The sequence below is a fragment of the Aspergillus puulaauensis genome, chromosome 2 (assembly GCF_016861865.1).
Source record: "Aspergillus puulaauensis MK2 DNA, chromosome 2, nearly complete sequence".
NCBI lineage: Eukaryota > Fungi > Ascomycota > Eurotiomycetes > Eurotiales > Aspergillaceae > Aspergillus > Aspergillus puulaauensis.
Genome location: NC_054858.1, coordinates 723,969 through 750,478, shown reverse-complemented (window position 1 = coordinate 750,478; position 26,510 = coordinate 723,969). Strand labels below are relative to the sequence as shown.

The following is a 26,510-nucleotide window of genomic DNA, read 5'->3' as shown; positions in this document are numbered from 1 at the left end:
CTCGGATTGGGCTGACTCAAGGAGAATGCGCCGGCTAAGCGGCCTAATGATCGCTGTACGCTTCATGCGCCAAATCTCGAAGGGTCGGACTAGCGGTCAGGAGCAAGGGTATAAATATTTATAAATATTCCGGTAATTCTAGTCCAGTCAATCCCGGAATTCCGCTACATGAGGACGAACACCCAAGTCACTGCAAGATGGCCCATTCTCCCTTGCCCCGAGGAAAGCATGCCAGCGCTGTGATTTCAACATGCCAGCAATTAACAAACCTCATAAACGACCAAGCAGCGGTTATCCTTGACGGGGAGTCACTCAATGTGAGTGAAGTTGTTGGCGTCGCGTGGTATATTGCCCTTCATACACCCTCGCAGACTCCCCATTGACCCAGGGGCAGTTACCAGATACCGGCGTCAATCACTACAGATCCCCGGGTCCATGCCCGAATGAGAGATAGTGTCAATCACCTCGATCGAAAACTGGCCAACGGTGAGATAATCTACGGCGTCAATACTGGCTTCGGGGGCAGTGCAGATACCCGGACGGACGATCATACAACCCTACAGCAAGCATTAATCCAGCACCAGGCATCTGGAGTGCTGCTTCCAACGGACCGCCACGGCCAACAGTGGGCGAAAAGTCGGACTGCTCGCGTACAGAATCCGTACGGTTTGACAAGCCTCAGCATGCCATCTGCCATGGTGAGGGCTGCCATGCTCCTTCGCTGTAACTCTCTGTTGCGCGGCCACTCAGCCGTCCGGCAAGAAGCTGTCGAACAGATCCTCGCTTTCATACACGGTGGCCTCACCCCTGTGGTCCCACTGCGAGGGAGTATATCGGCATCGGGTGATCTGTCTCCGCTGTCTTACATTGCCAGTGCGCTGGAAGGCAATCCAGACATCTCCGTCCGAAACGATCTGACCGGAGATGTAATGTCCGCCGACAAAGCACTCCAGCTCTTGGGCCTTGTGCCACTCTGCTTGGGGCCAAAGGAAGGCCTGGGCCTGCTCAATGGCACGGCCTTTAGCTGCGGTGCGGCGAGTCTGACCCTCTATCGGGCCAACCAGCTCGTTGTTCTGTCTCAGGTCCTCACCGCGATGGGGACGGAGGGTTTGGCCGGCTGCAGAGGAAACTACCATCCGTTTATTGCTGAGGCACGTCCCCACCATGGCCAAATCGAAGCGGCATCGAACATCTACGCTCTGTTGCGAGATTCCCGCCTGATCAAGATGCCAGCCGATGAGTCCAACGGAAGCTTAGCCCAAGATCGCTACGCTCTCCGGACAGCGTCACAATGGATCGGGCCCCAGATCGAAGACATGCTGCTCGCCATGCAACAGGTGCAATGTGAGCTGAATTCAACGACCGACAACCCTTTACTTGATCCGACAAATGGCCAGATCCATCACGGCGGCAACTTTCAAGCCACTGCGATTACTTCGGCCATGGAGAAGTGTATGAGCGTGATGCAGATGCTAGGAAGAATGATCTTCTCACAGTGCTCAGAGCTGATCAATCCGGCCTTGAATAACGGACTACCTCCGAACTTGAGCTTCGACGACCCCAGTCTCTCGTTCACCATGAAAGGGGTTGATATCAATATGGCCGCCTATATGTCCGAGTTAAGCTATTTGAACCACCCAGTCAGTAACCATGTGCAGTCAGCCGAGATGCATAATCAAGGCCTCAACTCGCTGGCTTTGATAGCCAGTCGATATGCCGCCGAGACTGTGGAAGTGTTGTCGTTGATGACGGCCGCTTATCTGTATGTACTGTGTCAGGCTGTTGATCTCCGCACCTTACAGGTCGAGTTCATGAATGAGGTGAAAGGTGAGGTCGACGCCATTACCGCTGAGCTGTGTGATGATGCGGCCTGCTCCCTTACCGAAGCTGACTCTGAGCAAATCCAAAATGCGACGTGGAAAGAAATCATGCTGCACTGGAATCGCAGCAGTACGAGCGACCTCCACGAACGAAGCCAAACAGCAGCACAGAACTCCTTGGGAGCCGTTGTACAGCTACTGCCTGCGCCCAAGGCGACCACATGTGTCGCAGCTCGGCTCATTGCGCAGCACGACTGGATCGATCGAGTGGCCAACGCATTGGGAACCAGATACTCTGCGGTAAGGGCGCGGTTTGGGGCAAACCCTACCACAAAGGCCTATCTTTGTGGGAGCTCGCGGCAGATATACGAGCTCGTACGTGAGAGGCTAGGGGTGCCATTACACCGCGGGATTATTGACCACCCGACGTATGCTTCGGCGGGTCACGATCCCAAAGAGAAACAATGCACGGGTTCCCAGGTCAGCAAGATCTTTACAGCCTTGCGAGGGGATGAGTTTCGAGAGGAACTGCCAAAACTTTGGAGCTTTGTTGACTCGGTGGAAACCGGTTCTAGATGTGTTGAACATCCGTAAGAGACAGACCTTCATAGACCAACCAATTAGCCTTACCGAAATTCCTCTCTTTCTGCAGTCAAATGCTTTGAAATTATGTACTGCAACTGGGCGCCACCTTGCAAGCCAATTCTGGCGGTGTAAAAGCGAGTGGAAGTAAGCCTTGTACGACCCTGAGATGTGGCCCGCAATGGTGCAGGAGCCGGCGATCTCGTGGACCAAAATGGCTCACTCTGTTGCAAGGGTTTGATGGATCCTGTTCCAATACTTTGCTCGATGGCGCCGTAAAGCTGTAAAGCCCCGTCACACGGCGGTGGTGGTTAGCCCTGCACTTGGTGAGCATCGGCAAGATGTGAGGTGTATCCTGCGTCCTTTAGCAACCGAGCATCCGGAGTGAATATCCGAAAGTCCATCCACTATACCCCCGAGACAGTTCAAAACGCACTGGACGAGTCAGTCAGCCATGTTCAGCGCGTGACGCAGACCGCCACATACGCAGCATCGACTGCGCTGAGTGTGTAGAATGGCAGACGCAAGGGAACTTTGCCATTCAAGAAATATATTGGATCATATTTCCCCGTTCTATCTGCTGGGTGAGCTCGACAAACCTCCCTCTCCTCTCCAAAATGGTTGCTCCGGTGTTATGTTGCTACCATCGACTAGACCCATCCGTCCAAGACCTTCAAGGGCACATTGAAAGTGATGTTGAGTTACAGCGGCTCTTCGAAAAAGCATTCCGCGAGATCCCCAATAGGTTTCTGCAAGGTTCCGGCAGCTCTGATGCAGCTCATGTTGGGGACTATAGATCCTTGGTGAATGCAATCGATCAAGCAATCAAGACGGTGCCACATTGGGCGTCGGCTGATGAAACCGAACGCATCATAGGATGTCCGATGAATGAAGCCATGGTTGTTTGCTCCTTCATCCGCAGATTCATGAAAGGGATTAGAAAATCGCTAACCCGTCCCAGATATGGTTCATGAATACCAGAACGGGGTCTCTGATCCTCAGCCGGAAAGACATTAACAGATATCTGCTCGCGATTCTCAACCGATGGGGCCAATATCTATCGTCGCCAGATTCTGCAAAGGCAATTGGCACCCAAGAAGGAGGCTGGATATCCAACGACGCCCTCAGGGAGCTATTAGACGTGGTAAACCATGCGCATGCCACTCCCTTTCGAGTCCCATGTTTCGAGCAAGCTTTTGTATGTGACCCTGCCTTGCCGCATTACGACTTTCGATCCTGGGATGACTTCTTCACCCGCCAGTTCCGGCCTGGGATGCGGCCGGTAGAGTCTCCGGGGGACGAACGCATTATTGTCAACCCGTGCGAGTCGCAGCCTTTCGCCCTTTGCGAACAGGCAGCCTCCCAGACGTGCTTCTCCCTGAAAGGACATAGCTACTCAGTGGAGGGAATGCTGGGCCATGACGAGCATGCGTCGACATTCACGAATGGGACAGTCTTCCAGGGCTGGCTATCGGCATTGAACTACCATCGGTGGCATGCGCCTGTCGCGGGGACGGTCGTCAAAGTCACTCACATTCCCGGCACGTACTTTGCCGCAGATCCATCCATGGGCTTCGAGAAGCTCGACGCGGCCACAGGGAAACCGAGTCCAGACCGCCAGGCCCCTGATGCCTCGCTTAGGACGATTGCGTCGACGGCCACCAGAACAGCAATCTGGATCCGTGCGGACAGCGGTGCCCTGGGAACCGTGGTGTTCCTTGCAATCGGCATGGCGGAGGTATCGAGTTGTAGGTCAACTGTTGCTGCGGGAGACCATGTATTCAAGGGTCAGGAAATCGGAAGCTTTCATTACGGGGGAAGTTCTTTCTGCTTGCTTTTTGAGCCAGGCGTGGAGCTGCAGTTTTCACGCATCGTGTACGACTCTCTAGCTCGTGGCCCTGGGGTAACTGGCCCATGTATTGCAGTGAACAGCAAGTTGGCATCCATAAGAAGTGAATGTATCTTGAACACTCCTTAAACTCGGAATCATAGGCAGCATACCCCACGTCAATGTCTGGTTCAGTGTGAAAGTCTGGTTCAGTGAAGACGTAAAAGAAAGTAGTCATTTACTTCAGAACCCCATGCCTGGCCCTAACTATGCGGAACAACGACACTAGGTACATATATAGAGCCTACTGGAGTGGTCTGCATCAGATATATTTCCTAATATTTCCTAATAAGACTATAACGTTATCATCGTCACAACGCGGTCAGTAAAGTGCTTGGGCTGTTCACGAATGCCGCGACCGTTGAGCACAACCGGTTAACAAGCCTTTCAGCATCTGATTTCGCCCCAAACTTGCTCGATAAAATCACAACCGCATACAAGGAGTCTTCCTGAGGATATGTGTAGAGGTATGTCGTCCTCTCGGGCGGATTATCGACGCTATGCGCTGACAACCGCCAGATAGTGTCTCCGACCTGAGTCACTGGGCTAGGGTTGATATTCTCATGTAGGACTATAGAGTCAATCTCCGTATCACGAGGCCAGTCCGTACAGTTGGAGACGATATCCTGCCACTCAAGTGTCTGGTGGTCTAACGAATCGATGTGTTGCTTCTGGACTGCGAGCAAAAGATCCTTGGCCGTCCAGGAGGCGTCATATTGTATGCGCACAGGAACAGGATTCAGACATGGCCCTACTATGTTCTCTGGCTCGGGTACATCGACATAACGGCAATTGACCATTTGACAGAAGTTAAGGTCGTCTTTGCCTGTCTCCTGCCGGAGGACAAATGACCAAGCTGCCTTGACTGTCGTAGCCCAGGTTATGCCAGGAGGGGGTGGAATGGCGATGGGAACGTCGTGCGCAGCCACGATACATTTCTCCTCGGGGTGGTCTCCTGACGGGGTGAGAGGAATTGTCGTCGGCGTCGACCCAGCTAGTATATCACTCCAGAGTCGTAAGGACTCTTCACTACGCATTTCGGCACATTTCCTGACATAGTCCGCGTAGCTGGTTGGGGTGTTGAGGGGTTGACCCTCGTATAACTGGGCCATATCGTTCAAGATCTTTGCCAAGCAGAGTCCATCAAACTGGGAATGGCTGATCCGTATAATCAGTGTATGTTGCGGGACTTGGCCATCCTGCAGCAGTATAAACTTTAGGAAAGGCCCTCCCTTCGGGACCGACAATTTCCGGTCCTCTGCACAGAGTGAATGTGCCCACATATCAAAGTCATAACCCTTGGTGGGTGCCGTGAAACTAGCCCAGGGTACTTCCACACTCCTCAAAGCCACCTGCACATGATCGTCCCTGAAGGGAACAAAGATGGTCCTCAGTATGGGGTGCTCACGCACCAGATCTTCACAGGCCCGGTGTAGTCTCACGGGGTCCAGAGCTCCCGATATCTGGACAAGTAGGTAATCCATGATCTGATACTGGACGAGGAATAACTGTGTCTCACGGACTGTAACAGCGTCCTCGATCATATCAGCCGTCAATCCTTCAGGAAGGTTGCGTACGAAGTCCTCTCGCAGAGAGTAAAATGGATCCGGACACACCGGTTGGCCCTGCGGGGAGGGACCAGCCATGGCCAGGGCCATGCCGCACTGCGCAAGGGAGCTCAAATTTGGTTGTTGAAGACAATCCGCGACGGTGATGGAAAGCCCCTTTGCTCGTGCAAGCGTCACCATCTGGCGTGCTGATAGGGAATCTCCTCCCAATCCGACAAACTGATCGTCCATCCCAATCTGTTCGGGTGCGATGGACAACACCGTTGCGCAGATGGACTGAAGGAGTGCTTCCTCAGTTGTGACAGCAGGCCGATAGGGGTTAGGTGCATTCATATATGCGAGGATCTCCTTTCGAGATAGCTGAGAGATCAGCTCTACCAGCATTTTCCGATGGAGCTTCCCCGATGGTGTTCTCGGAAGTTTCGAAACGGATATGAAGGAGCTTGGAATCATATACGCGGGCACCAGCTTGCTCATCCGGTCCAATGCTCGTAGGGCAAGATGTAAGAATGTGTGATTCGGTGCAAGGAGCCTGCAGGAATCCGACATTGCATCACCCTGCGAACCGGTGGGAACGACGGCCACCAGCATGCCGTACTCAGACTGACTGTCGCTTGGGCGGACTATCTCAGCGACAACATGGGAGGCGTCCGGGAACTGACCGCGCAGATGATATTCGACCTCCGCCAGTTCAATCCTCTGGCCTCGAATCTTGACTTTCCCCCCTTTGCGGCCTCTGAACTGGAAGGATCCATCCACTGGATTTCGGGAGAAGAGGTCCCCAGTTTTCAGAAACCGACTGCGTCGATCAATCCCGGCACGTTGCCCCCATAATGGATCGGTGATGAGTGCCGCCCGCGTTTGCTCCATGTTGTTCAGATAGCAGCTTGCCAGGCACGGGCCCTGGAGGACGAGCTCCCCTTCAGCTCCCAGGGGCATCAGTCGGTGATGATCCGTCGCGTCAACAATCCAGCCGGCGCCCCAGCCTGGCCAGCCGAGGGTGGATAGATCCCCTGGTTCAACGATGCGTTTTGTCATTATCGGGCTTCCGCATTCAGATTGTGCATACATTGAGTATAGGGCAACTCGGTGCGCCCATGTCCTGATTTCCAACCGCCCTATCGCTTCGCCCACGAGGAGTTTGGTGTTGATATGGGGGACCTTCTTAGGCTCGATGACTCGAGCCACAGATGGTGTGATCATAGCCCAAGTGACACCCATGCTGTGTATCACCTCTTCCATGTTATTTTCAAGCTGATCCTCTGATGGGATGCACAGACAGGCCCCTCTGGTCAATGCTGCTAGATGTTCCCACATGCAGGCACTAAAACTATAGGAAGTCGATTGAAGCACTCGAGACTCAGGGCTGAGGCCAGGAACTTTGGGGCCGCTGGCAAATGCCGCGTGGCTCATCAGGACCGCTTTAGGCGCACCGGTCGACCCGGACGTGAATCCAACGTGTAGCGCATGGTGGCTCTCAACTGTAACTTCTCGGTCAGGGTCTGGTTCGCGCCAGGCCGGACGAGACTCATCATCTGCCGCATCCGGTATGATCAGGACTGGGGGACCAAGGAGAGAGGCCTTCGCATGATGTTGGCGCGAAGTGAGGACCACCTGGGGCGAAGCCACATCGCACAATGTTGCGAGCCGATGGGCTGGCTGCAGGGGATCTAGCAGTGCAAAAGCTCCTCCTGCTTTTAAAGATCCAAGGATCGCGACAGGAGTCCACTTAGACTTCTCGGACAAGATAAAGACAACTTTACCTGGCCCGACGTTGGCAGTGGACAGTGCTCTGGCAAGGCAGGATGATTTTCTGTGAAGCTGGCCGTACGAGAGATCTCCATCCCAGGCGCAAATTGCTGGTGAAAACGGCCGTTTCTCACACTGCCGTTCAATGAGACGATGAACACATTCAATGGATTCCTCCATGCTTCCCAGCCCGTTCCATTTGACCATTTTCGCCAGGTCTTCCGGGTTACTTTCCTGGATGTCTGCCAGACGAGCGTCCTGGTTGCTAGTGACCTGTTCAAGAGTGAATGCGAATTGGAGAATCATGGATTCAACCATCTCCTCACACACTACGGCGGAGTCGAAAAAGGCATGGAAAGCAACATCGTCGCCTGCTCCTCCACAGCTCACGATTAATGGATAATCAGACCCCATTGCCTTGGGTAGTGCGGCAGTTGCTTTGTCTAGATCTTCCAGCGGCCGGATCAAGAGAATATTGCGGAAGTCGCAAATGCGAGTAGCCCCTGCGCTGCTGGTGCGCATATTGCTAAGACCCAGCTGTTCGAAATGGTGCTTCATACTCCAGTAATGGTTCACCATCTCAGAGGCTGTCTGTACCGTATCGCCAGACTGCAAGGCGAGATGGCAAGGGACAATAGCGTCTGGCCCCTTGTGTGTCCCGTCACTCTCATCGAGAAGTCCGTAAAGAACTTCGAATGAGCTTGTATAGATTGCGAGAACCAATGCCCAGCTGAGGCATAGGCTGGTGGGCAGTGTTTCATTGCAGCCGTGGTTTGAGATGACCTTGTTGATCCGGCTATCAAGTGAGGATCTGTAGGATTCAGAGGGTAAAATGGGAAATGCCACACCGTCAAACTCCAGAAACTTGCCCGCCAAAGCGAACTCTGACTTGTCGTTATTCCTTCCACTGGTGGTTGTCATTTCCAGGTCTGTCCTTATCGCCTGACAAGACATTTTGATAGTGTCCTTCAGGGCCTTTCGGAACAATTGGGCTGTAAGACTTTACCTGGCGAAACAAGGGCTTCTTTTACAGATAACTGTTGCCCAGTGAACGGGATTTTAATCAAGCTTTTGCCAACGAAGGCGACAGCAGAGCACTACCACGATGATTCATATCCCTTGATGGCTTCTCGCATTGCTTGTCAATAGTTCCGTGTTCTCGGAATATGCAGACTGGTCTCACCTGCGCTGACCGCTACCTGTGGGTGCATGGGGAATACTAGGCGTGTTGCCATTTTGCAATGCTTCATTGGTTCTCCTTCACCACAGCCCGTGGAAATTCTTCTACAGACACGTAACTAATGCCAAAAGGGCATTGTGTAACGCCTGAAACGGGTGTGATGGCATGGAACATGGCTGATCATCCTCAAGTGGTGCTGTAACAGGTTTCAGCCTTTCTATTGCTGCATGTTGTATCATCTGTCTACATCACCCAGTACGGGTGTCGTACCGGATCTGCCATTCCACTAGTGAGATATCTTTCCCCGCTTCAAGTTAGGCCCCTCGATTGATTATGCGAGGACTGAGCCAGGTGCCATGTAGCACAAGACAAGCGGTGTTGGGATCATATGTCGTCGCATGCAAGGGAGGAATGTGCATCTCCAAGTGATTCACCTCACCGGTATTTTATGGCCTCCAGGCAGCTCGACTTACTCAAGCCGTCTCCAAGGCCACTCAGACTGTTATAAGCTCTACGTGAAGGCCCATCATTGCAGCCTATTCAGTCAGTATACCAGGTGTTCAACCGCACAACTAAACCTGTGATAGAAAGGCTCTCAGTGCTGTCAATATGGGTTCCATCGGGCCTGACCATCATGACCCGCAGTTAGCAACTGCTTTATCCAGCAATGAAGCGGCAGATATGGCCACTCTAGATTGTTCAAAGCTAAAGGGATCTCCCTCAGAGCGAAGTGCGGCTCTTAAACAACTTGACGAAGCCCTCCAGAGCTACGGCTTCATCTACCTTGCCAACCATGGTGTCTCACAGACACTCTTTGACGAAGCATTTGCATGGATAAGTCGCCCCTCTTTTCAAGGCATGTGGTCTCTCATGTTCATGAAGCTGACCAGACTCATACTCCGAGCGCTTCTTTGACCTCGATTCTTCTACCAAGAATATGATTGCTCGTCCGGCCAGCGAGTCCCTGGATGATCACTATGGGTACGCCGCGTACGGCGTTGGGCACATCAGCCAACTAGTCTTCGGGGAAGAAGAGGTCGAAAAGCATCACGCTGCCTCCCCTGACCACAAAGAGACGCTGGAAGTCGGCAACCCACACGAGCCATGTGGAAGCGGCCCTAACCGCTGGTTGCCAGAGGACGTCTTCCCAGGCTTCCGGCAGTTCTATGAAGTATTCTGGGACGCATGCAACGAAGTGGAGAAATCACTGCGCCAGGCGCTCTGCGAAATTCTGCGAATCGATATTAACACCCTCTGTCGGAAGCAGTCGCTCAACTTCGGGCACATCAGTTTTCTGCACTACCCTCAGATGGCCGTCAAGTCGCAAGACGGCAAAGACCTTCAACGACTGAACGCGCACACAGACTACGGCAGCTTGACGCTCGTATTCCAGGATAACGTCGGGGGATTGGAGGTCCACGACGGACAGCTGTTTCGACCCGTCACTCCCAAGACGGGGACCATCGTCGTCAACGTCGGCGATATGCTGGAACAACAATCGAATGGCCGGTGGAAGAGCGCCTTGCATCAGGTAGTCGGTCCTAGGAAAGAGACAATGGGGGAGGGGCTCCAGACGTCCAAGACTGTTCTCGATCGATACTCCATCGCATACACTGGAGCAGTAGACCCAGAGGTGATCATTGAAACATTGCCCGGATGCGAGGTACCGGGTCGATGGAAACCTAGCATGGCGGATTGTGACGAGGAGAAGCCGGTCACCTCATATGAGTGGCTCCAGAAAAGAGTAGCAGCAGAGTATCACCAGACTTAATTTTTTTCAATCGTTTTTCTGCTTGTATGGATCGACGTTGACTCATGGCGCCCCAGTTGATGGTCTTGTTGGTGAGTGGCTGTGATGTTGCCCACTAGGGTACAGGGAATGCACCAGAATACCTGGCGCAAGGAGAATCAGTAGGAATTCTATCAAGGGATGTTGAGTGACCCCAAGCTCTGGACTACATATTGTATGGCTCTGTGTAGCTTTTTGAATGCCCATTCCCTCTATCCCAGCGCCTCAGTGCGAACACATTCTCTCATCCCTGCCTGGCGCTATCTTTTTACCAGTGACATCGACCCTGTCTAACTTTCCATGGCAAACTCCGCTATTCCATGGCTACGCCTTAGCCGAAACCAGAGTGCCCCCTTGCTGCTTCAATACAGGTCCTCGGTATGCTTCATCACATTCGCGGCTTCATATGCGATTTTTACAGTACGTGCAAGTCAAGCTTAAAAGAATTAGCACCGAGCGTGGTGCTCACGGGTCGGCTGACAGGAGACATAATAGGACAGCTTTTTGTACGGGTTGGTATGCATTCCTGCACATACATGCGATGAATGCCGTTGTAGATTCCGACTCACCATGAGTACCTCGTTAGCTGGTTCCAGTGATACCCGGTGTTTTGAATGAGCGCCTCCAAATTCCTGTGAGCGACGGTATGGTTTCACTGTGTTTTGCCACTTTCTTGCCGATTTACCATGCTCATAAACATCCAACATCCATGCAGGGCAGAAATGGACATCTATCCTTATGGCTTTATACGGTACTGCTCAGTTTATCTTTGCACGTGAGTGAGTGTCCGACTGTGGCACGAGCGGTGCTAACTATCTACAGCTATTAGCGGTTTCTTGTCGGATCGAATTGAATCGCGGTGGTGGCCCATGATGGCCGGCGTGCTGGCTCTGGGTGCCGGCACCGGTTTACTGTGCGCCGGTAGCAGCATTGGCCTTTGGGTAACAGGCCGGTTGCTACAGGGGGCAGCTGCTGCGACGATATGGTCTGTAGCATGCGCCTTGTTAGTTGACACCGTGGCAAGTGATCAGCTCGGCCACGCGATGGGCTATATGAGCATGGGCATGACGCTTGGAAACCTGACGGGTCCTCTGACGGGGGGTGCAGTATACCAACATGGGGGTTACTATGCAGTATTCATTGTGGCGTTTGCTTTTATAGGTGTCGATATGGGGCTTCGACTCTTGATTGTCGAGAAAAAGCAGGCTTCAAAATTCCTTACTCGTCCTGTTACAGCAAGCCCCGAGATCATCAACGCCCAGGACGAATCAGGGCTGCAGCTGGCTGATCGGAATAGCCAGGATCCAGTAACTCTCCATCTGCATACGGGTCTTAGAGGTGCTTGGAAGCTTCTGTCTTCTCTGCGTATACTCATTGTCCTATGGGCTTGCGTGGTGATTGCGGTTATTGTGTCGGCTTTTGACAGCGTCTTGCCGCTTTTTGTCCAAGAGACATACGGTTGGGCGCCGACTGCGCAGGGACTTATCTTCATCCCACTCCTCATCCCGAGCTTTCTCAGTCCGATAGTTGGCTGGGTTAATGACCGGTATCCTAGCTCTCGACGGATTGCGGCAGGAGGTGCCCTGGCAATAAGCGTTCCGACCTGCGTTCTTCTCCGTCTCGTGCAGGTCAACGACACCGGGCGTAAAATCCTGTTATGCGTGCTTCTTTTGCTACTTGGTGCTTGCATGGGTATACTGTTCCCGCTTGTGCTGGCGGAAAGCTCATATGCCGCTTCCGAAAAGGAACAGGAACGCCCTTCTTTGTTTGGTAAACAGGGGGCAGCGGGACTTGCATACGGGTTTTCGAATTCCGCCTATGCTGCCGGCTCCATAGCTGGGCCATTTTTCGCGGGTTTCATCCGTCAATACGCGGGCTGGGGTACGATGTCATGGTCATTGGGGTTGCTGACTGGGGCCTCTGCTTTTCCGGTTGTGTTGTGCTTTGGCGGGCTTCTGTCCTGGCGGGGAAATCACGGCAGTAACTAATCAAGTTACAAGGAAGCTCTATATCTTCCATATCTGAATTGATATGGAACTGTATGGATTGATATGGAACTGTACGAATTGATATGGAACTGTACGAATTGATATGGAACTGTAATAGGAATAGGTGCGGATAAGTTGCATGAGTCATTCAGATCCGATAGCCCTGGGCTATATGCAATGCACAACAATGTTTGGTAATTTGGCACGGCGCGGTAACTACAACATTTATTTACTCACCAAAACGGCTGTGGGTATCAAAAGTGTTGTCGTTCAGGCAGCTTAGGAAGAGTATTCTTTGCTACCGGAGGGTTTACTTAGGGTTGTGCCGGTGACAGACTGGCATGGGCTGTTATGGATGCCAGAATCGATTCCCAAACACAGCCATCACACAGCCATCACAGGGGTGATGCAGAAATGCGTCGCTAAACAGACGGCACAGCCCGGCAGGATTAGGCGCGATATAGAGCCTAACTTGGAAAATACCCACATCTTAGTTTAGAGATTACGCCTTCTGCGATAGACTTGGCTTGGCTTGGCATGATTGGGGGCAATACACAGCCTCACTTGGTCGATATACTCTGCTATCTAACATTGGAGATCTTAATGCCGCCTGCTTAGCTATTGATATATTTACTTGCTCCAGGCCCGCCCTGAGAAATTTGATTTTCAACTTTGCCTACTAAAACTACCTCGAGGCACCATTATTTGACTTTTGTTGAAGATACCTCGATCTTGAGTCTACTTTCGTTTTTTTTTTAGCGTACCAATCTTGCTATTCACAGCATGCAGCTTTTGCTTATCCTAGTGTTGGGACTGCTATCCTGCATAGTCTCTGCTAGTCCTTTGCCCACAAATGACGAGAAGAGAGATGATGATTCCTACGAAAAGATATATGAGACGGCCGAGGAAATGTTCCCCGGAGTGTGGTGGCATTCGGCACGACGGACCTGCAGCGAAGAGCAATTCAGGGCCTTGTACGACGCGACATCTAGCGCTATAGGCTTGATTAATGGTATGGAAGGGGAAGTTTATGGTGATGAGGACGTCGGTTTATCCCCGGCATGGAATAAGTTCTTCATGGACGGGAGAACCTGGCAAGCAGTAAGACGTGCTCAACCCCAGACATCAGCCATTCTGACAGTGGGCAATTAGCAATATCCAGAGGAGCTTTCGTCCATGCTTGGTATGAAGTGGACTTTTCGGTACCGTACTTTCAGCTGAGCGTGCTAACAATCTGATTCAGGTCTTTATAACCAGACCAAGTTCTTTATTGAGAATGGACGCACTGAGAAGAAGAACAAGGCCAAACGGCAACATAGACTTGCCTATGTCTGTGGAGATGAAACTGGATACGGCACTTGCGAAAACAAGCCCAAAACGTAGGTCAAGTCAACTTTGCCCGCTCATCCACTACTACTGCTAAACGCATACACAGCAAAGCCTATGTTCCCACGATCCCAACAAAGCTGGAAAACTGTGAGCAATGCTTTTCAGTCGCTTTCTGCGACCCGTTTTTCAAATCGAAGCCGGTTGTGGAGATTATTGACGGAGCCCACTGGCAAGAAAAAGACCTGAATGATCCCCAGCTCGTCTCCCGGGAACACTCCCTCTTTCACGAATGGATGCACGTTGACTTGATGGGGCAAGACTGGCACAGTAAGATTCGTTCGTTTATCTCATGGCAATTACTTATTCTTTGTTTTAGTTTCGGATCTAAAGAATCGAGATGTCAAGGGCGATGGGTTTAAGCATAGTGTCTATGGCGCCGACCTCTGTTCCGACTATGCGTGGAAACATGCGGCCGAGGGAAAGGTGAACTATGAAATCCGAGAGAATGGTGAGTTCTCGATCTACTCAACCCACTACTGTGGCCTATACTTTACACGATTTGCTGATTATTATAGCCGACAATTATGCGTGGGTGCTCAGCTACACTTATTATAACGCGGTCTTTGGATGGGGAATTTAAGGTAGATTGAAGGTTAAGAACCCCGCCCAGGTCAATATACCGGGAGGATCATGGCCAAAGGAAGGAAGTCTGGGGTGAGGGCAAAATGGTCAGGGTTTGCCTAATTATTCTCCATCTACTTAATACCATACTGCGTGCTATCTGTAACTTGGTCGTGGTACATTCCATGAAGTGAAACCACAAGGGCGGTCAAAAGTTTGGTTATATATTTTGTGTCTCCATGAGCCTTCGTAATGTGACAATTGGACACTTCCTATCCACTGGGGATTATCCAGGATAATATTGGCAGCCCTTCCTGATGGACGAATTGTTGGCCGCTTTATTTCGAATTGGTTGAATTGTCAGGAATTACGTTGTGCCGGGGCCGATTCCGTTGCAAACCGACTCGGTCCATCAGGGATCCATCCCCTCATACCCAAGTCTGAAGCTCATCCTAGCGCACAACCAGGGATGAACCAGGCTGGTACACCTGTGTTGGCGTGCTCCGTGTGCTCTGAAACCTTTCGAAGAGCCGAGCACCTGAAACGCCACAGTTTAACTCGTACGTAGAACTACCGGACCCCGTGGCGACTACTAATTCACCCCTAGATATCGATGACAAGCCACATGCTTGTTTATTCTGCGATTCTCGGTACAAGCGGACGTGAGTTCAGAGCTTATACGCAGCGTTGGCGCGAGCTAACCATCTTCCAGCGATGCACTGCGGCGACACTGGAAGACTTGTCCTCAACGAGTGGCTTCGGGTGTTCAGATTCCAAAGCGCAGCTTATCCGGAAGGCGAAAACAAGCTTGCGATCAATGTACCTCTCGTAAGCGAGCTTGCAGTACGGGCCAGCCATGCTCTGAATGCTTTCTGCAGGCCACGGAATGTACCTATCATGGCGCACAAGGGAGGAGGCTCTCGGAGACAGGCGGTAGTCAGAGAGAGCCAGATACATTTGCAGGCAGCGGCATTGTTTCAGAAGCCCTTCCACAGTCCAGTCGTCGTCAAAGACAAAAGGCCTCGGTGAGGAATGACGACCTCAATTCACATACACCCAACGGACAGGCTTCGCGGGCTCGGTTCGATTTCCTTCTCAACTTCACCAAAGCCACTGGACTCAACGAGGCGTATAACTATGCCCCAAAGAGAGGTCTGCCATCTCCAGTCCATGCATATTTCGAGAATCTAGCATCTGGAAGCCTTCCATTCGAAGACTCTACGGTTTCAAACCCCTTCAGTTGCTACCTAGACGAAGTGGAAGCAAGTCTCTGGGGAGATACTGAACTTTCCGAGCCTTTTACCGGCAACCAGGCTCGGCATGTTTCTTCATTGATGGTTGATAAGGCGATCCAACTGTGGGAACTAATGCAGCATCCGTTAGAGAGCCGAGTATCCTATTCCCCTGAAATGGTCGGTTTTTTCTCGCCGCAGAACTTGACGCGGTATCTTGATTTGTTCTGGAGTCGCTGGTATCGGCATTGCCCGATCATTCACAGAGCAACTTTTGATTTGGGGAACTGCTCGATTTTACTCTTTGCAACAATGTCGCTTGTCGGGGCGTGCATGTCTCCTCAACAATCAGATCATCAAGGGGCAAAACAACTTTTGGATGTGGTAGAAGAGCTCATATTCTCAAGTCCGCTTTTCTCAGAGGTTGCTTTCACTGGAACGAGGAAAGATGATCAATTGGGAACCCGCCAGAATGTCGAAACATTACAAGCGGCTTGCTTCATGTGCCTGTTGCAAAAATGGGAAGGGAGTGATCCCGCCAAATTACGAATGCAACGGCATCGCTTCACTTCCTTCGTCGCGGTAAGATAGACGTAGTGCATTTTTCATGTTTTCGGATGATCTGACAAGAACATAGACGACAAGAGCAATGGGCTTGTCTCAAGCAACCCACCGCCGAGGAAGCATGGGTACAAGGATCAATGATGCTCAGTGGAGAGAATGGATACTGAAAGAGGAGATGATCCGGTATATTCTGCCTTGCATTCTCCCAGAGAAAATAAAAATAGCTGATCGGAAGACAACAGCACGTTCAACCATATATTCCTGCTCGATTCTGCATTTGTGATATTTCACAACTCTGTTCCGCGAATGGTCTTGCAGGAAATGGCCATTGACCTCACATGCCCTGAACCTGTCTTCCAAGCAGCAACACCGGAGGAGTTTATGATTGCCATCAAGTCCCATCCTGCCCGACTTACGCCTCCTCTGCTCACCGACTGCGTTCGCACTCTATGCGCGGACAGCCCCGATGAAGCGATACTTGCCCATATTCACAGCGAGAGTGCTCTTAATTTGTTTACTTTTGCGACAGGTAAGATGGCCAATCAAATATTCATCGCCCGATGCGGCTGACACTCTTACCATTCTGCAGCAATTCATGGTCTCATCTTCCATCAACTTAGAGCGTTCTCCCCTCTTCCTCTGGCGACCGGCCCTCTAAAAAGGGCGCTTGATCGCTGGGAGAATGCGTGGACTAGTAATACTGAGAGTATATTGCATTCTAACAGCCCGAGCAACGACAATCAAGAATGCGCCTTCCCTCAGCGTGCCGGAGAATTCGCTCTACTGGCGCGAGCCCACATTGAGAAATCACACCTGTCTACGGAGGAGTGGAACGCAATAGTCAAGAATCTGCCTGAACATGTGTCACGGGAACCGGGTGAACATCTAGCTACCTTCGATCAAACGGACATGGATCCAGTGGCAGGTCTTATATTGGCTGTTGAACATCTAGATCTCACATGAGAGATATGGTTAATAAGAACTCAGCTTTTCCAGTGCCGTGATGACGCGGCGAAGGCAGTCATTAATCGCCACATCCTCACCCGCCGCATCATTCGCGTCAATATCAATAACACCCTTGGCCTCGAAACCGTGCCCTTGACCCTTCGCTATCTCCAGATGCACGTCGGCTCCAAGTGAGAGCATTCTTTCAGCGACCGAAGTACTCTGATCAAGTCCGACCAGTACATCACCGTCGCCATGCAACAGGATGGTCGGAGGGAAGTCTGACTTCAGTCCAAAGGACACCGGAAACAGGGTCCGATATCGTTCGGGAATCGCGTCGGCGCCCTGCGCGGAGATCTGCCCAGCCAGACCTGGAGTCCGTGTAAGCAAATCCGGATATCTCGCAGCCTGATGCAAAGCGCGAATCCATTTGAAGCGCTGATCGGTGGGAGGGCTTGCCGGGAAGGCGTAGCCGTCAATGGCCTTTCCGCTGTTCACGGCTGTGTCGATTTCCTCCAACGCGATGGGCAGGTCTGCAACCGGAGCCAGGAGAGGTGTACCGCCCTCGATATATCTCGTGCTTGCGGGATCAAGCATCCCATACACAGAGAGCACCGCGAGTGGTCGTGGACATTCAGGGTGTGCTGCGGTGGCCAGTGCAAGATACCCGCCCGCACTTGATCCGGCGATTAGAATGCGATGGCCAATGTTCTTATGAATCCACTGGACTGCGTCAAGAGCATCGGAGAGGACTTCAAGTCCTTCAGATTCTGGCATTAAACGGTATGAAGCCGTTGCATATGTCCAGCCACGGGCATGGCAGGCGTTGATCAGCCAGTGAGGCGGGAACGTGGTCTTCTCTCCGATGACCTGAATAATATCAGCATTCGTCAGTATCCCGTGCAGGAGTCGTATCGTAATGGAATCCAAAGTCCTACCAGGAAGCCTCCATGGAAATGAAGAACCGTAATGCCGTTTTCCGGGGCATTTGGCGGTTTTGAGATGTCGATCGTGAGAGGTACTCCGGCGGCCACTTTAAATGTATGCGTGGAGGTCTGAGGGCCCACCATGTTGGCAACGTTGAAAGCACAACGCAATCTAGACAGACGCAAATGCTATAATATTTTCCTTATTTTTCGCGCAAAATAACGGCGGATCGAAGGCGATGGTCTTATCGGCGAGTTCCCGAGGGCCAGGAGTGCGGGTGAACTCCGCGGAAGATCCTCGCCGGTGGGGTATTGCCGCCACAGCAACTACTGTAACCAAGCTTGCAATCACGATGCCCCAGATTGGCCCCGGCAAAGTCCCGGCTAGGCGTTGGTTGGGGATCTGCTGGGGGTGAGCCCCGCGGACACGACTAATGCCCCCTCCGACATATCATACCCTTCTAAGCATTATTACTGGAGATGCACTAGCCGAGTGCAGGAACCGAGATCTAGCATATAAAGACATTATTGTCTATAGAATCTACGGCTAGTTATACTTGCAGCATACAGCCCTCTCCCAACATGACTTTACTACGGCTTCTACAAAAAGTCTTCTTGAGGATGGTGAGCATCACTACATCCGAGACTCTGACCATTATCAGCACACTATCCACAGCTGTAATCTTGATTTACATTGTTCATATGAGGTTCCTACACCCCTTGAGCAAATACCCTGGACCGTTACTTGCCTCCCTCACCAACAACTTCAAGGCATACTATGTTTACAACCTGACATTGCACGAGAAGTTGCTTGAGCTCCATATGCAATATGGCCCCGTCGTACGCGTTGGTCCCAATCATCTGCATCTCTGGCAGGGCGAAGCAATTGCGCCAATCTACAAGGGGGGTCGTAGTATGGGAAAGACAAATTTTTACGATGCCTTTACTGCCTTCAACCCCAATCTATTTGGGGGCACCAATGAGGACGTGAGAGTTTTCCGCCTTAGCGTGCAACTCATGAGGCTAACGTATACGTTTCCTTTACAATAGATACATGCCCTCCGTCGCAGACAGCTCTCCCATGGATTCTCCCAAGTTTCCATCCAGCAGCTCGAGCCTCTGATTGAAGGTCAGATGAAGATCCTCATCGACAAGCTCCAGGTTCTCGCGAAGAATGGAGAAGTATTCGATTTTAAGAACATGCTTTCTTTGTATGTGCTTGATATCCTAGGAGAAGTGGCATTTAGCAAGGCCTTCGGTGTACAAGATAGGGGAGAAGCAGAGGAGCTACATGCTATCAACGACCATCTTCTGTTGGCAGGTGTCATTGGTGAATTATCCTGTCAGAATCTGTGGAAAGCGCTCGCGCGAATGTCGCCTGTGTCTTGGATGCGACGGTTGGTCAAGAGCCGGAATAACCTCAAGAATGTGTGTTCGAATTGCGTGAAGTTCAAGATAAACAATCCATCAGAGCGGCCGGATCTGCTGAAGAGCCTTGTTGAAGCTGTTGATCCAGCGACCGGTTCTCGCTTGACGGAACAGGAGATCAACTCCGAGGCATTTGCTGTTCTGTATGATACGTCTGCATCGTCTGCATGACAGGAAGGACTTTAAGAATAATATGCTAACCAACTTTCAGTGTTGCCGGATCGCACTCCACCTCGGGGACTCTGACCCTTCTTCTTTGGCACCTTGTGCAGAACCCCGAAATGCTGGCTGCTGTGCAAAAGGAAATCCAAACACGCCTGGGGCCTCTCGCGGATAACCAAATTTCCTATCCAATCCAAGGCCTAGAGGCGTCCTTACAGTACACAATGGCCTGCGTCCGAGAGAACTTCCGACTCAACCCCGTCTTCACAATGCCCTTGTGGCGTCGCGTTGGGTACCCAGGTGGTATCAATATCGGAAACCATTATATCCCCCAGGGCGTAAGTTCTTTTCTTTTCTTCTTTTCTTCAACGGATGTGCCTCGTAAGCGAACTCGGAATTGATTGTTTCGTTTAGACGAGTGTCTGTATCTCCAACTATGTTCTGCACCACAATCCAGATATCTGGGGCGCGGACTGCGAATCGTACAAACCCAACCGCTGGCTTGACGAGACGTACAACAAAGAAAAGGGCAAATACCTAATTCCTTTTAGCGTCGGACACCGCATGTGCATAGGGAGGAATTTAGCCATGACGAACATCCTCAAGACGCTCACCACGCTGCTCAGTCAGTTCGACTTCCAACCCGTCGAGAAGCAGAGCCGGGTCTGGGTGCGCAGCTCGGGGATTGGAGAGATGAAAGGGGAATTCTTGTGTCGGGTCTCATTGAAGAAATAAGCCGGTGATGGACCGTTGAGTGGTCGTCCAAGATATATATTGTAAACTGATTTATATAGTATTTATTAAAGTATCTGTCAGCCTCGTAATACAGCTGACTCGGTACCAGTTCAAACAGATCTTGGTTAACAGTAACAAACTGAAGATCATGCATTCCTTTATTCATTGAACTCCTGTGCCCTCTCCATAATATCAAGTAGCACCCTTGATATTCCAAACAAGGTTGTTCATCATTATGTTACTGAATATATCCGTCTTATCAGGGTTCACATCAAAGGTCAGTTCACGGGGCAATTCCAAATTATCAATTGGTCTTATCAAGCCATTATACCTGCCGCAGCAGGCACACGCAGGCGTGCAATGACTTCCTTTTTCCCATCCGTAGATACCAGTAGTTCGCGGCTTATAGCAACATCCACAGCCCCGAGAGCAACAACCGCCCAATTCAATGCATCTTGACCGAAGTCCAGGAGACGCAAACCATAATTCATCTCGACTGGACCTAAGAGCGCGGAATATAGGTGTGTGGAGAATGACACGTTTCGCGTCTTGCAATATTTTCACCGTCTGGTGACCCATTTCTCTGTTTCGTTTCACTTCGTCACATATATCAAGGTACGCCAGAAGATTGTCCTGAGATGCTGGACTGTTGGCTGGTAGCCCGAAAGACATGCGCTCTAATCGCTTGGCTTCGTTCAATAGCCACCCATCTCGTTGCACTATAATATGCGCTGCTTCAACTCCGGAGAGATAAGTATCGAGGGCCGCCCATTGCCGCGCATTTAGGCCAAATATCCGATGCTGGAGGCGTCGAAATCGCTGCCTCCTATCCAGGTCTCGGATTCCCGTTTCCAGAGGTGCAGAGAGCCTACCCAAAAGGCTAGCCATTTCAAGTATGAAGCGCGATGTCGGTGTTTGACGAAGGTGTTGAAAGGCTCAGGATTTAATCCCGTTTATGTACTCGACTCGATTTTCGTCATCCTCAACCTAAAACCGAAAACTTTGAATGCAGGGTATTCCCGCCTAAACATGCCACCCGGACCCAAAGCCTAAGCGTCAAGATTCTGTCTGAATAGTAAACTCATTCGACCCATGGTTGGTGTCGTCGCCATGGACAGCCATGATGAGGACATTGCGTTTTGCCACTATGTACCTTCCTATACAGATGTAATTTTGCAGCCACGTTGGGAAAGAGCGCTATAACACCATAATAAAACCCAGTTTCGACGCGTAGGCCGAGTAAAACACTTTCACGAAATGTTTCTTTACTTAAATTCAAGACACCGAACTTACACGATCACCAGCACTATAAGCTTTGACAATGAACGACACCAACAACCAAAAAGGAGTCAGCCTGGGCGACATCCCAGATGCCCCCGATAAGTCTTATCCAAATGCTGTTCGACCAAAAAACCCAGTAGCGGTACTAGGCCGTCTTTCTATTCGCATTATATGCCAACAAGTCTTGGTTATCCAAGAAGGTGTGGTTTGAAATCCATGGATTCGGGATAGGCGTCGGTATCCTGTTTACTCTACTCGGGCTCGGTGTTGTTTGGGGGATTTACCACCTCCGATATATGTATGTGAAAATTAACTTGGCTACATCTTAACTAATACTGATTTCCTTTGAGCCACGGAAAGAAGAAAGCCCAGTCCGCTCCGGTTCAGATAGAACTAACGCCAACGTCATTTTCTATCAACGGCGACCAGGGTACTATACAACGCCCCAATAATGATGGCGACACTCAAAGAGGTATATATAGCACATATCAAAGACTAGAAGTAGTACTAATTAGAACACTAGGGATTATTCAAACCTGGTTAACATTCCGGGAAGCCATGGCGCGCGAGACCGCCGTCACTCGCCCTGCGGGGGCTATTACCAGAGCAAGGATTACTGCTGACACTACCGCGCTACCAAGAGTAGATTCCTCTGTATCATCTCAACTGCCTAATATCGCTTCCTCAGATCTTCCACTCGATGGAAGCCCGGTCGACTTTCAGCGGGGCTAGTGATTAAGGAGACCATCGGGTTTTATTATGGGTTTTATACCCTTTTACTATAGGTATTACTTGATTCGCTCGAGAAGCCCCTACCGCATGTGGATCTACTATTGGGCTCTACTATTCATCCGTATCAATGAATCTATAGAGGGCGCGATTAATGAACAGGATACTATAGAGCCAGGAATAATACATAAAATAGAGCTTAGGGAGCTTACTCTAGCACTTCATATATTACTTGATATATATATAACAAGTATAATGCCCGGCGAATGTGCTATGTTTACTAACAACCAAGCCACCATCCAAGTAATACACAGCCCCAACACCTGTCAGGGCAGTATATCCTAATCAAGGCTATATAGGGAAGACCAGCTCAGGGCAGATCTCCACGCTATAACAAAGCTAATACTGATGAGTGCCCGTGTGGTTATGGACGCTAGACGGTTCGCCACATCCTGCTTAAGTACAGAAACTGGGCGGATAAATAATCATAAATTTGCGCAGGCAAGTATCCGTGTATTGACATCAAGCAGATTCTCTATAGCTTGTCAATGGCAGTATAAGCAGCCAAGATACTCCTTAGGACAGGACTTCTGTATAGAATAAGGTTTCTATACTGGATTACCTTATTTCAAATCATGCCTGTATTATAATAGTGCTTTTGTAATAACATCCCGAGATTAGTAAATATTAAAGTTATGAAAATATTAAAGTATAGCCTGAAGACTAAGTTATCTCTGCACATCGCGAAGAGTAGCAACTTAGAACTTCAGTGTTAATCTATTACCTATTCCTATTTCTTGAATCAATCCTCGCGATACTATATATCCTAGCTATTTAGGTGTATTACACCCTTTCACAATACTTGCAACAGCACCAAGGCCAAGGACCTTATAAGTACAGACGCACTAGAATATGTTAGGGGATGGACCTACAAAAGTATTGGTCATTTAGAGGAGCTATAGAGCATGGGATGTGGATAGTTAAGGTCATAATTTCAGGACCAGGCCAATTAAGCCGCGAATCAGGTAGAAGTAGGTGTAGTAGAAGTAAATTTTAATACCATTTCACTTGAATAAATGATTGATTGATTGGTTGATTCATACACGGATCTGCCAGCTTATGGCCGAGTGCCTGAAAAGGTCGATATCTAGCGGCGAGCTACTCCGCCAGGGCGATTTAAATACAGTAAACTGGATAACATGAGGCTATTCAGACCTCTCTATCTATTCTGTCCCCTGGTCCCTGGTCGCTGCTTGCTGACCTGGCCTGCACCCCTGCCTCTCGCGCGTGGCCTCCTCCTTTAAGCGTACCCCAAACCTCCACGCCTGCAAGCATTTCCTAAGTTTGTAAGCTCTGTATCAAGCGGATAAGCGATAACTATATCTTTTAGCACCCCATGTGCAGCGTCAAATTTGACTCCGAGATGCACCTCCGTTACCACTTCTTGACGCGCATAATCAGTCGGCAAATGGGATGTAATATGATCTGTTGTTTGCTTGTAGGTCATATACTGTATCGACTTGACCTCCAAGCTCGTCATCCCCACGGGGTATAAGGCGTTTCCCCAAACACCTGGGCGTGGTGAATATTCCCCGCAGAGGTCGGCGAAATAAGCCGCCACGGTCGAATCATGCAGAGGCATCGGGTGAAGGCCGCGCGAGCTCGGGTAACATTGAACCGATTGGAGGGAAGGTCCTTTAGTGGCGTGGACGGGTACACAAACTGTAGTGGTATAAGAGGCACTGGTGGCTGCAACAAGTCGACCACAAAATCTATTCAACTTCACTTTTATAGTAACAAGGTCTGGCTACACGCCATGCTTCTCTCTAGACTTAGCGCGGCTGCCGCGGCCCTGTTGATCGGCCCAGTAGCAGCCCTGCTACGTGCCATCGAGTCCGACGGCCAGTACATTCTCGAGAACGATGATCTGTTCGTGGCCGTCAATAAAACAAACGGCCAGATAGGCGATCTTGCACTCGGCGGCCAGGACCTCGTTGGTAGCGGCAGAGGTCCGTACCTCGACTGCTACTGCACTCCAGAAGGGTTCTGGGACCCCGGGTCCTCATCCCTTGCCAAATTCCAACTTATCAAGGACGTCGATTCCTCGGGAACTCCATATGGCGGTATCGTAATGACCGATACCTACGCAACGACCAACCAGACTTTGTCGCAGTACTGGTTCTTGAGAGAGGGGGAGACGGGTCTGCATCTCTTTACCCGCGCCACCTACACCAGCGAGACAGCCAGTGGACATATCGGAGAGCTACGCACCTTGTTTCGGCCCCAACAGAATCTATGGACTCATATTTATGGTAGTGAAGGAAATTGGGCACCGGCGCCCCAGACTACCGGAACTGAGGTTCAGGATGCCCTGACTTACTACGGTAATGTCACTGAGGAGCGTTTTACTGACTACTCGGACTTCTTTACGAAGTATAGCTTCTCTGACCAGTGGCGGAGCCATAAGGTCCACGGCATGTACTCTGATGGTACGCCGAATGAAAATGGCGAAAGCTATGGCTCGTGGGTTGTTCATAACAATGTCGATACCTACTACGGTGGACCTCTTCATTCAGACATCATGGCTGACGGTATTGCGGTTAGACTCACCTATCCAGTTGATACTTAAGAGATGCTAACACTGCCAGTATGACTACATCGTGAGCAGCCACCATGGTGCGCGCACGCCCAATTTGACAGCCGGCTTCGATCGGACGTATGGGCCTTCATACCGCCACTTCAACCAGGGTGGCAGTTTGGAAGAACTGGCCGCCGATGCTGCCCAGTACGCCGATCCGCTGTGGAATGTCGATTTCTACGACGACCTTGCAAAGTATGTACCGGGCTACACGACGAGCGACAAGCGGACCACGTTTAAAGCGAAGATAAAGCTTCCCAATGGTGCCGAGAGACCGATTGCCGTGCTTGCAGAGAACAGGCAAGATTTCCAAAACAACACCATCGACCCTGACAGCCTACAGTTCTGGGGCGAGATCGATCCTATTTCGGGCGAAGTTGAAATCCCCCGTGTCGCAGAGGGCATTTATCGACTTACCGTCTACGCGGATGGAATATTCGGACAATTCATACAGGACAACATCAGGATTTCAAAGGAGCTTTCTGCATCCAAGACCTTTAACTTCACCTGGAAGCAAGAGAGCGCCGGGACAGAGATATGGCGCATCGGCATCCCCGATAAGACCTCCGGCGAATTCAAGCACGGCCGCAAACTCAGCAACGCCTCTGAGCTGCAACCAGAGGAGTACCGGCTCTACTGGGCGCAGCACGACTTCGAATCCGACTTCCCTAACGGTGTCGACTTCAAGATCGGTGAGAGCAACTACGCTGAAGACTTCAACTACATCCACTGGAGCCGGATCTCCGAAGTGGGTAACTTCTTCCGGGACGAGCCGTATCTGGATAATGTCAATAACTGGACGATCCGGTTTGATCTCGATAGAGCTCAGCTCCGCAGAACCAAGACTGCCACGTTTACGGTGCAAGTGGCAGGTCTGAAAACAGGGACCAATAACCCGGAGTTGGTGAATCTGCCATATACGCTGAATGTAAATGGAGCCGACGTGGAGACGTATATTCTGCCATGGTACTATAGTACATCTTGTGGCGTGCGGAGCGTTGTGAGCTGCTATAACTTTGTGAAGAAGTTTGTCTTCCCTACTGAGGCTTTGAAAACGGGCGAGAACTCGTTTGTCTTGAGTCTTCCGTTTAATGCCTCGAGTATTGAGCCGGCAAATTTGCCTTGGACGACGTATATCCAGTACGACGCCCTGAGGCTGGAGATTAAATAGATAGGTAGTGGAACTGCTGCAGTGGGGAACCAGTGCGGGCGAAGCCTTGGTGCACTCTGCCTTGGGCGGGTTGGAATGAGCGAGGGTTTGCAATAATCGACCATTGGCAGTCTATCATGGCTTAGGCAAAAGATAAGATAGGTAATTGAAAGTATTGACAAAAACATCTGGAAATTCCTTTATGC

General features: G+C 50.7%; 9 protein-coding genes across 9 annotated transcripts; 8 read left to right on the top strand and 1 right to left on the bottom strand.

Annotated features, from left to right (window-relative positions):
- Positions 1-197: 197 nt before the first annotated feature.
- Positions 198-2,414, top strand: APUU_20319A (uncharacterized protein; the record flags this gene model as incomplete). The annotated part of the gene is made up of 2 exons (XM_041698947.1): positions 198-343; positions 395-2,414. 2 exons carry the CDS (start codon positions 198-200, stop codon positions 2,412-2,414), a joined length of 2,166 nt encoding a protein of 721 aa, XP_041552081.1.
- A 605-nt stretch (positions 2,415-3,019) lies between these two features.
- Positions 3,020-4,380, top strand: APUU_20318A (uncharacterized protein; the record flags this gene model as incomplete). Its single annotated transcript, XM_041698946.1, has 2 exons — positions 3,020-3,301; positions 3,364-4,380. 2 exons carry the CDS (start codon positions 3,020-3,022, stop codon positions 4,378-4,380), a joined length of 1,299 nt encoding a protein of 432 aa, XP_041552080.1.
- A 5,016-nt stretch (positions 4,381-9,396) lies between these two features.
- On the top strand, positions 9,397-10,558 carry APUU_20317A (uncharacterized protein; the record flags this gene model as incomplete). Its single annotated transcript, XM_041698945.1, has 2 exons — positions 9,397-9,625; positions 9,678-10,558. The coding sequence occupies 2 exons, from the start codon at positions 9,397-9,399 to the stop codon at positions 10,556-10,558; spliced, it is 1,110 nt and encodes a 369-aa protein (XP_041552079.1).
- Positions 10,559-11,314: 756 nt separating this feature from the next.
- On the top strand, positions 11,315-12,564 carry APUU_20316A (MFS transporter; the record flags this gene model as incomplete). Its single annotated transcript, XM_041698944.1, has 2 exons — positions 11,315-11,351; positions 11,399-12,564. 2 exons carry the CDS (start codon positions 11,315-11,317, stop codon positions 12,562-12,564), a joined length of 1,203 nt encoding a protein of 400 aa, XP_041552078.1.
- A 783-nt stretch (positions 12,565-13,347) lies between these two features.
- APUU_20315A (uncharacterized protein) lies at positions 13,348-14,533 on the top strand (the record flags this gene model as incomplete). The annotated part of the gene is made up of 6 exons (XM_041698943.1): positions 13,348-13,665; positions 13,717-13,747; positions 13,808-13,943; positions 14,000-14,220; positions 14,270-14,401; positions 14,469-14,533. The coding sequence occupies 6 exons, from the start codon at positions 13,348-13,350 to the stop codon at positions 14,531-14,533; spliced, it is 903 nt and encodes a 300-aa protein (XP_041552077.1).
- A 450-nt stretch (positions 14,534-14,983) lies between these two features.
- APUU_20314A (uncharacterized protein) lies at positions 14,984-17,273 on the top strand (the record flags this gene model as incomplete). Its single annotated transcript, XM_041698942.1, has 6 exons — positions 14,984-15,074; positions 15,122-15,176; positions 15,227-16,328; positions 16,384-16,493; positions 16,553-16,839; positions 16,900-17,273. The coding sequence occupies 6 exons, from the start codon at positions 14,984-14,986 to the stop codon at positions 17,271-17,273; spliced, it is 2,019 nt and encodes a 672-aa protein (XP_041552076.1).
- Positions 17,274-17,282: 9 nt separating this feature from the next.
- Positions 17,283-18,325, bottom strand: APUU_20313S (uncharacterized protein; the record flags this gene model as incomplete). The annotated part of the gene is made up of 2 exons (XM_041698940.1): positions 17,283-18,125; positions 18,194-18,325. 2 exons carry the CDS (start codon positions 18,323-18,325, stop codon positions 17,283-17,285), a joined length of 975 nt encoding a protein of 324 aa, XP_041552075.1.
- Positions 18,326-18,763: 438 nt separating this feature from the next.
- Positions 18,764-20,506, top strand: APUU_20312A (uncharacterized protein; the record flags this gene model as incomplete). The annotated part of the gene is made up of 4 exons (XM_041698939.1): positions 18,764-19,168; positions 19,232-19,752; positions 19,821-20,109; positions 20,186-20,506. The coding sequence occupies 4 exons, from the start codon at positions 18,764-18,766 to the stop codon at positions 20,504-20,506; spliced, it is 1,536 nt and encodes a 511-aa protein (XP_041552074.1).
- A 3,826-nt stretch (positions 20,507-24,332) lies between these two features.
- APUU_20311A (uncharacterized protein) lies at positions 24,333-26,325 on the top strand (the record flags this gene model as incomplete). The annotated part of the gene is made up of 2 exons (XM_041698938.1): positions 24,333-25,115; positions 25,165-26,325. The coding sequence occupies 2 exons, from the start codon at positions 24,333-24,335 to the stop codon at positions 26,323-26,325; spliced, it is 1,944 nt and encodes a 647-aa protein (XP_041552073.1).
- Between the last annotated feature and the right edge of the window lie 185 nt (positions 26,326-26,510).